The sequence below is a fragment of the Squalius cephalus genome (genome assembly GCF_949319135.1).
Source record: "Squalius cephalus genome assembly, chromosome: 21".
In the NCBI taxonomy this organism is placed as follows: domain Eukaryota; kingdom Metazoa; phylum Chordata; class Actinopteri; order Cypriniformes; family Leuciscidae; genus Squalius; species Squalius cephalus.
The window spans coordinates 26477300-26486946 of NC_137142.1; the positions used below are offsets into that span (position 1 = coordinate 26477300).

At 37.0% G+C, this 9647-nt stretch overlaps 1 protein-coding gene across 2 annotated transcripts; it reads right to left on the reverse strand.

Moving 5' to 3' along the window:
* Positions 1-258: 258 nt before the first annotated feature.
* Positions 259-8697, reverse strand: manba (mannosidase, beta A, lysosomal). Of its 2 annotated transcripts, none has more exons than XM_079855998.1 (17): positions 8318-8697; positions 8125-8219; positions 7885-7990; positions 7572-7745; positions 6984-7107; positions 6680-6846; positions 6452-6556; positions 6214-6365; positions 5973-6090; positions 5805-5891; positions 4858-5025; positions 4558-4776; positions 3357-3521; positions 2933-3077; positions 2650-2795; positions 1263-1523; positions 259-1061 (listed from the first exon to the last, which is right to left on the reverse strand). In XM_079855998.1, the coding sequence occupies exons 1-17, from the start codon at positions 8534-8536 to the stop codon at positions 831-833; spliced, it is 2682 nt and encodes an 893-aa protein (XP_079712124.1). In that variant the 5' UTR covers positions 8537-8697; the 3' UTR covers positions 259-830. The 2 variants fall into 2 exon arrangements, with proteins under 2 accessions (XP_079712124.1, XP_079712125.1); XM_079855999.1 differs by having other exon boundaries at positions 7885-7986; positions 8121-8219.
* Between the last annotated feature and the right edge of the window lie 950 nt (positions 8698-9647).

Sequence of the window (9647 nt, forward strand, 5' to 3'; positions counted from 1 at the left end):
ACACACCTGACACGCCTTCTTCCATTCCTCGCCAGAGCTCCTCTGCACCGAGGGTCACAGAACAGCAACTGCTGTCCAAACACTGCTTCTACCAGCCTGCGAGCGGCCCTCAGCTCCCTGTGTCAATGAAGTCTTTGTTTATCATTTTCCAGACTCTCTTGCAACGTGTTCAGGTCTGCAATCTCATGGTAGAAGGAAGTTACAACCACTGAAAAGAATCCCAATATTTGCACACATTTCTCAATGAAACCTATTTTACTGATCAACCATGACTTTGTATTTTCAAAAATAGTCACATTAAGTAAACATAGAAATGTACACACACACTTTATATTATTGCAACCCATTTATTTCAATCGATTCAAGTATTCCACAAAAATTAACTACGCACTTTGTTTTTATATTGTTAGAAACAATATGACATTAAAAGTAAAGGAAACACTTTACAATAAGGTTCCATTAGTTAATTCATTAACAAAAATTAACAATGAGCTATACATTTGTTATAGCATTTATTAATCCCTTTTAAAAAATAGTTAAAAATAACTATTCATTGTTTGTCATGTAAGCTCAAATCAATGAAATAATATTAACAGATACAACTTTTGATTTTAATAATGTAAATGTTGAAATTAACATTACAATTAATCATTAACTGATGCAGGTAACTCATTTTAACACATAGAACCTTGTTTTAAATTGTTACCAAAAAATTTAAGTAGTAATTAACAAGGCCATCCTGGGTAGAGAACAAAGGGCCCCGCAATATTTTTATGAATTTCATTTGTATAGAAGATTGTAAAGAAGCTGTAACTAGATGCATCATAAAATCAGTAGACATCTCTGAGAGACGTGATATGAAGATTTGCAGTGATTTCTTTGGCAGTGGTGGGTCTCCATGCTCCAAAAGTAACTGTGGAGTTTTTAGACAGCATCAGGAAGCCATTGACATTAAAGTCACCAGGAATGTCATCTACATCCAGCCAAACATACACAGCAGGAAAGGAGCAGTACAAAGTCACAACAAAGTTCTGCATAATTCCAGAATCCTTTACAGTAAACTGCAATACACAAACACACAAAAACAACAACCTGTCAGTCATTTGACGGATTTGTTTCCTAAGAAAAAGCACCAGATGTCATTTACTTTCAGTAACGCCTCTGTTTGTAAAGAAACCCATTTTAGCAATGCGGCAAATGAGTGAATTAGCTGAAGTGAGTGCATTAGTAAACGGTGTGTGTTGAGAATGTGTCTCTCTCACCGTGATGTTGGGTTTCTGTAAACCTTCTGCATGTCGTGGAGAGCTGAGGAAGATGTGATTGTGAGGGCTGATCATTTGACCGTCCGGGTTACTGAGATGAAAGGTGACGATGCAGGAGCGCCGTGTGCAGTTCCCACATTGCGTCAGGAGAGCAGATATAGGACGCTGAAACACAAGGGTGCTCCCTCCTGCTTTTATTGTAGTCACATTAGACTCTAAAGAACACACAGCATCAAAGCTGCTCCAGCTGTATAATTTCACCTGTGTAAACATAAACATAAAGTACACAGAACATGACAAATATGACAAAAATAAAAGCATGTTTACGCCATAGCACTAGTAAGCCTTTTAGTACTAGATGTGGTTTGCCCAAAACAAAGAACTGGAAACATGCTATTTTAGAAATATGAATGATTTACTATTTTACTTTTTTAAAACTCAAGGATGAAGTATAGGGTTTTTCACACTTGAAATAGTTAACCCTGGGTCATTCCAAACCCTTGGTAAAAAGAATCCTGGGTTTTCTTGCTTCACGTTTCACACTGCTCATAATTAACAATCATGAAGTTAACAATTAATTAACAGATTAATCCTGGATAAATATAAACCGAGGTTTCACTCTGTACATTACTAAACCCTGAGTAAACGTTCTTATTCATTGACATCTTGTCAATGTTATTGACTGAATGAATTCTGCATGCAATATGTTTACATTAGGGCTGTAGCATTGCACATCCTCATATTATATATTGCTGACTGTACATTTAAGTTTTTCCTGAATGGACTTTCTGGTCTGTTCCTCACTCCAGTTGACACGTTTTCCATCACCACTCAACAAATATTCCCTTCAAACGCTGAATCTACCGTTTATACATCACACTGTGTTTTTAAGACTGTCCATAGGCACGCCATTGGGTATCGGTTGCGAAGCACTGAGACATAACGTTCTAAAGCTAGACAAGTCACACTAGACTTGGCACACAAAATTTGTCAAAAAGAGGTCACACTGTGACGTATCAATCTTCTGCTAGTCACATGTCTTCCCGTAATGCGAATTCGCAGGTCAGAGTTCACCAAACTTGAACTTAGAAATGCAGCAAAATGCAAAACTTTTCACACAAGCTTGCATTTCTGGTCTGACTCATTCACATGCGTATAAATGGAAGTCAATGGAAAGAAAAGTGTAGTGTGAACGCCCCTTAACACTGGATCGTTTACAAACAAAAACAGTGCTAACTCTGCTCCAGAGCAGGGTTTCATAAGTCCGGGTAAAAAGTGGTGCTAACCCAGCTTCTATATTGCAAGTATAAATTAATATGTCACAATTTTGTTTCAATGATATTGTAAAATAACCACAAAGCACTGTTACTAAGCACTGTCCTCCTACCTTGGCTTTGACATTGTGCTGCTCAGAGTGACTGTCAGAGACGGCATACATCAGCAGGTCTCCCTTATCCTCAACCCCCATTGACAGAATAGGAGCATAAAAATCTGTAGCCCAGTAGTGCAGCATTTTCCATTTACCACCAAACTCTGAATGTGCGAGAGATTTCCCAGTCAAGAAGCATACTTTAACTTTGTACGCTCACAGTAACAAATAAATTACGTTTAATAAACAAGAAGGCTTTCCTCTGTATAGTGATGAACAGCAATAGTCCTTATTCATTTACCTACAGAGGACCAGGATGGCCCCTGCCAGATATCATTGAGCTGCCAGTAAAGAGTGCCCATTGTATGACCTTTGCCCTCGACGATGTCACTGCGGCTGCGGCGGTAGAATTCTGTTTGAATCTTCACACACTGTGCCTGCATTACCTGTTCAAACCAAAGAGAGTGATGTCAGGCACATGTCCAAAAAAAAATACATTTGACATATACTGTACATTACCATACAAAAGTTTGGGGTCTGTAAGATTTTTTTTGAATGTTTTTGAAAAAAGTCTCTCACCAAAGCTGCATTTATTTGATCAAAAATGCAGTGAAACAGTAAAATTGTGAAATGTTATTACAATTTAAAATAACTGTTTTTTATTTTATTGTATTTTAAAAATGTCATTTATTGCTGAGATGGCAAAACTTTTATAGAATGTTCACCTGAGTGATGTAAATAGTGTCTCTGTATTTCTGCACTGGGTCTGTGCTGTTGGGGAGAATGTAATGTAGTTCTGCTTGCTTTAGCATCTGCTGGTTTCCATCTTGATGATGCTGCCGATGAGATGAGAAAGTGCTGCTGAAATCCCAGTCTGAAGACACTGAAACCTGGTTGGAGGGGAGAAGTTGAAAAATAAGAGGGCTTATTTTTCAGGTTCATTCCCTTGTTAAAAATGAAGTGCGCTTAATTTTATTGAATGTGCACTTCTAGTGTACTTCAAATCTTAAAAGTACAAAAAATAAAATAAAACTGTACTTGCAGATAATATATTAATGAAATAAAGGGCCATTTTAGTGTACTTAAAGAGTACATTTGCCTGACTATGTTCCTTAACATGATGGTTTAAAATGTACAGTAAAACTTTTAATTTGACATTATTACAAAGTGCACTTTTTAAAAGTGTACTTGAGTGTGTTAAGTAATCTTTTGTTGTGTGTTAAAGAAATACTTATTTTGCATAAAAAACATGTACAAGAACTTTATTATATTTTTAAATGTATTGCGAAATTTGATATTTAAAAGTCAATATATTTTAAATATACTACATTACAACTTCAATTCAAATGTGTGATTACAAATATATTTAAATATATGACAAGTTTCAATAGAAATTACATTAATGTATAATAACCATATTTCAAAGACCATAGAATTAAAAAAGGTAATTAGTAGTAATTGTAAGTAATTACTGGAAATTACATATAAAGATGCACTTACATCTTTAACTGGGGGGGGGGGGGGGGGGGGGACACTCTAAAGTTCAGCTACTGGCATTTGATATAATTTAAGCTAGAATATATTTTCATTTAATTCCAATTAACATGCAATTGTCTGAAAACATAATATTCAGTTTGCACAAAGGTTTCAATGAAAGATTACGATGGTCATTTTTTACTGCACTTTATGAATAATGTGCTCTGATGAATTGTTGAAATTGGCTCAACCAATGGCATGCGTTTGGGGTGGGATCACCTGTTTGTCCAAACAATTGAAGGTAGAAAGTCATTACTTGTGCAATTCATTTTGGTGCCACTACTGGCATAAAACTAGTGACATTAATCAGGCCTTACTTGGTACTTGGTGTTCCAAACTACACATTCTAAAAATCTCAGAAAGCAGGTAGACTTGTATTAAGTGTAGTACCTTACTAAGTGTGGACAATGAAGGCCAGGACTGGAAGCCATACTCTGAGGCAAAGCGTGTGCGAGGGAAAGCAGTCCAGTCCCAGCAATCGTTGTAATAGCTATAATAGTGAGTGTCTCCATAGTGGGGGTCATAGGGGTTCTGAGCCACCCAGCCTTCCTTCTCAGACTCAACCCCATTGGTTGGGCTGGACACTAGAAAAGGACGAGTGCTGTCCTCCTTAATTAAAGCACATCATCCATTAATAAGACTTAAGATAGTACTTTGATGCAAGTCTGTGTTCATGTATCTCAGTCTCACCTGTAGCACAATGTCTCTGATGTTCTCAACATACAGTTTGACATAATCTTTCACGTACAGTGGGCGCTCAGCAACAGGTATGAGGAACCAGTCAGTTGCTATGGCAGCTTCATTCTCATTGTTCCCGCTCCAGATGACCACAGAGGGGTGCGATTTCAACCGTCGCACCTGAACAACAATAAATGTCCATAAAAGTACAAACAATGACTGGTAGGTCTAATTTAAGGCTAATTTATGATAAACCTCTTCTATGACGAGCATTAAGAATTTCTTCTACGATGAGCTTCTTTTAAACTCCTGAACTAACTAAAAATTTTATATTTTTGAAGGGAATAACAATCAAACTGTCATGCTATCATAATGAATAAATATTTCTATTTACCTTTCATTTATATTTATTTCAGAGTTTTAGTCAGTCATTTTAGTACTTCAAATTATTACGTTACAAGGTATTTTATTTCAGTTACTTGACAAGGCAACATTTGTATATTATTTATATAATAAATAAATGTTCATATTTTATGTAGTTTCAGATTTATTTTTATTTTACATTTTTAAATGTTATAATTTAAAAAAAAAAAATTGTAGTTTTAGTTAACAAGACCTTCATGACTGTGTCAAGACTTTTTGAAAATGCAAGGTTACCTCAGGTTGTAAAATGTCATGTGGTGCGACACACCAGAAACGGCATGATATTCATGAAGTAATAATTCATAATTGTAATAAAAAAACTTTTTTTAAAAGAAAGATTAAGGCGTGTACACTCAAATGTATTCAAGATGTAAGGAAAATATATTGTATTGTGATATTTTAGAATCATTCCATTTGAACTTTTCTTAAAAAATGTTTTTAAAGTTTTTCCAAACACTCTTATAGGTCATTGGCCCTTTTATTGCTCATTTATTTGAGGTGAACACAGAATTTATGAGAGCACTGTGTATGCAAACCTGCTGCGTGACCTCCTCCCTCACTGTCTGTATAAAATCCTTCTCTGTAGGGTACAGCGCACAGGCAAACATGAAGTCCTGCCAAATCTGACATAAGGGCAAACAAATAACCAAATCAATTGCATTTAAATCATATCGCAGGTGGAGGATTTAAAATGACAAGCTTACCATGATTCCATACATATCACACAGGCTGTAGAAGATGCCTTGCTCATAAACTCCACCTCCCCAGACTCTTAAAGCATTCATATTCGCCTTCTGTGCAGACCGGAGCAGGATTGTGATCCTGAAATGCAATCCATAAACATGACAAGACGGTTAAAGTTTGAAAGTGATTCCACATTAAACAGAATTCATCTGGTCACTGAACCAGTTTGTTTTAGTGTAGTTAGGCTGTTAATCTTCTCACATGTCAGTGGTAACCTGGTCCTGAAATGCATGTACAGGAATCCAGTTTGAACCTTTCAGGAAAATTGGTTTCCCATTAATCCGGAAGTAGAAGCTGAGGCCAGGGGAGGAGGGTATGGGCTCCTGGATCAACTCCACTGTGCGGAAAGCAACCTGAAAGAGAACACCACAACGCAAGAGTGAAACGATGCAGACTGAAGCAAGACTTCGAAAATGAGAAGAACAGTGAAAGAAGTTACCTTTCGCTGTGCATTAAATGTCTCTCCACCCTCTAAGTTGATATCCATCTTCAGGTCATAGAGAGGCTGCTCTCCATGTCCAAATGGCCACCACAAACTGACACTCTTGAAGTGAAGACATTATTTATCATCATCATATATGCAAGTGTGATATTACCTCTGAAATGAGGAGTAAGGGATGATATGACATATGATGGTCATCATCAAGCAAACTAGTACTGATTTTACCTGGTTGACCTGGAAGACAAAGGACTTTCTACTCTGCCCAGGTGTAAGAGACAGCTGAAATTCCTCTGAATGTAATAACGGTATGGACAGAAGGACAAGACCCTTAGATGCAACAGCAACATCGAAGAACAATTCCACTTCAACATTCCAGCTTGAATGTGCAGAGTCTGGATACAGGGAAAGACAGAAATCATATGGAGAAGAATATGGGGGAAAAGAGGGAATTTTTTTTCTCTGTTTTTTTGTTTTGCTATTATATTAATGTTTAAAACCCCTTCTCATTCATATGCAAATATGTGTGTACCATATTTTGGAACTGTGGTAAAACTTAGAACCCTTAAAGTGTTGAAGACTTCCAGCTGAACTCCCTTCCAGATGCCCAGAGTGGGGAAAGATGGACCCCAGTCCCAGCTAAATGAGCTTTGAGCCTCAAAACACCAAAAGACAAAAACTTAAATCACAATCAGGAAATCAATAACAAAAAGGTTATTACAAATCTCACATTTCAGATGTGATGTTCTAACTGTCGTGTCATTTCTCTGCATCACGGCAAAAACTATACGTCCATATAACCGACCTGCATCAAACAGCACAGTTCAGGAAGCAGTCGTTGGAAAAATGGTAAGAACTCAACAAAAGGCTGTGTGTATATTGTGTGAATAGTGTGAAGAATAAATTTTAACCACTGATTCTTCAGTTACTCCATGTAATGTTTTTCTTTGCAGTGAAAAAAAAATTCCTTGACATAGCTATAAACTCTTCCTGGCCTTATAAGTGCTTTTGTTTGAGGACGAGCCAAACTATCCAGCAGGTAGCATTATGCTAATGCATCACATGGTACATACTGTATCTAATGGTCCATTTGTGTTTGTGAATGTGACATGGTTCTTACCTTTCGGATAAAGTTAACATGACACTCTCCTTTCTGTACAGGAGGAGGACAATCAGGTGGTACCCTGTATTCAGTGTGGGCATGACTCTTCTGAGATGCATATGTCACAGCTGACATAATCCACACTTGAAGAATATTCTCTTGATCCTTGAGCAATCCAGTAACTTCAAAATCCTGAAGACAAAATATGATTTATTTATTATAAAGCATTTTTTTAAGGTGAGCCATTATTATTATAGAGTCTATAAACATACATACAAAGAACAATTGTAAAAACTTGTGCTTGCACACAAATCGTTAGTTATTCATTTACATATCTGCGAAACATGTTGTCTGTCTTTCCGATGGTGACTCCATTGAGTGAAATTGTAGAGATTGTGTCGACTCCTTCAAACACCAGGACGGCTTTCTCTTTCTCTCTGTAAAGAGCATGTAGTATTTGTGGTCTTGACTAAATATAACCATAATTATAGTATTCTTGACATTCTAGCTCTAGATGTATGGTACAAATCAGAGGGCAGGTTTAGTTGAACATGGAGGTTTTCTGACTTGCCTAACATGAGTAGGTGCTGAGAATGATGTAGTGTAAGTCCAGTTGTCAAGTGAAATCCATCTGTAGGCCAGGTCATTAAACCTATAATATGGATCCTGTTGACACAGAATAAAGTTTTTATGAACATTAATTTCACAGTGTTTGGAATCTTAATATTGACTTTAAATGAAACAATGTGTCTGTCTGAATGTACCGAGATGAATCCCTGACGCTGCAGAGCAGTATGAACACATCCTGGTACCTCAGCACTGAGAGAAACAGATGAGTTTGAGTTCAGCAACTGCCATTTCCCGTTCAGAGAGAATGTATCAACTCCCAGACTGGGACTTTTCACTTCAGACGCAAATGCGCTGTCAAGAAAAAGGGCTTCTAAAAGGTAAAAGCACGCAAAAGACCATACCGCATGATTCATGTCTATTGATCATGGCAAAATGTACACTACCAAAGTCCTCTTTATATTACGTTGTTGAACCACGGGACGTAAAGTCATAAACACAGCACCCTCTTGGTGTTTTCTGCTGCACTTCCCAGTTGAAATCAAAAGCACAAGGATGATCAGCTGCTCTCTCACGTGAAAGCAAAAACATCCGGTAGCGTTTAAAGGGATAGTTCACCCAAAAATGAACAATCTGCATTAATAACTCACCCTCATGTCGTTTCAAATCCGCATTCGTTCATCATCGGAACCCAAATGAAGATCTTTTTGATGAAATCTGAGAGCTTTCTTTCCCTCCATTGGCAGCGGTCAATATCACTATAAAGTGCCTTTGGTGTCCTCATCAGAATCGCTCAGTCATCATGAACATAATGCAAAATAATGAAATTCTGAGGTTGTATTATAAATGGCCAAACACTTACACACATACAAGAACAATGATACGTCTCTTGAAATGTGTTTTTCTGATTTTATACCATTTTCTTTGATTGGATGTGTGCGATTTTGGCATGTCCCACACGCTGCTCAGCTAAATTCAGTGAGTGTAAAAAGTGGTTAAATTACATAAAGTTAAAATACTTTTTTAATGTAGCCTACTTATTGTCCTCAGCAAGCTATTTAATAAAACAAGTCATTTAGATTATTTATATTTTATGTTCATAATAATATTAAGCAGTTTGCATGTGTCCCTGAAATTGCTGTCCACCCTGTCATTATGGGGTAAACGCCCCTGTAAGAAACCAACTGATGTACTCAGTGACATTCCCTCCCCCATTTGGTCTTTCTTCAGTGGATGTTAAAACATCTGCAACACACACAGTAAGTATCTACACTTATATTTCCTAATTTTCATCATATTATGTTTGTAGTTGCGTGTTGTCAAGCTTAACATGTCCACCCTGTCATTGTGAAATATTAGTTAATATAAAAACTTTTCAGAAATTCTAAATATACATTTTAAACAGTGCACAGTCAGCTTCAACAGTGAATCACTTTGCTAACTGCTGTACACCATGTGCTCATTAAATACTAACTTTAGCCAAAAAATGTCCACCCTGTTCCATGACAGGGTGGACATTTGCAACTC

Coding starts and splice junctions, on each gene's coding strand:
- manba (XM_079855998.1), bottom strand. CDS start 8,536: ATGAATCATGCGGTATGGTCTTTTGCGTGCTTTTACCTTTTAGAAGCC. Junction 6,091..6,213: donor GACCAGGTTACCACTGACAT/GTGAGAAGATTA, acceptor ATTGCATTTCAG/GATCACAATCCTGCTCCGGT. Junction 4,777..4,857: donor TCAGAGACATTGTGCTACAG/GTGAGACTGAGA, acceptor GCTTTAATTAAG/GAGGACAGCACTCGTCCTTT.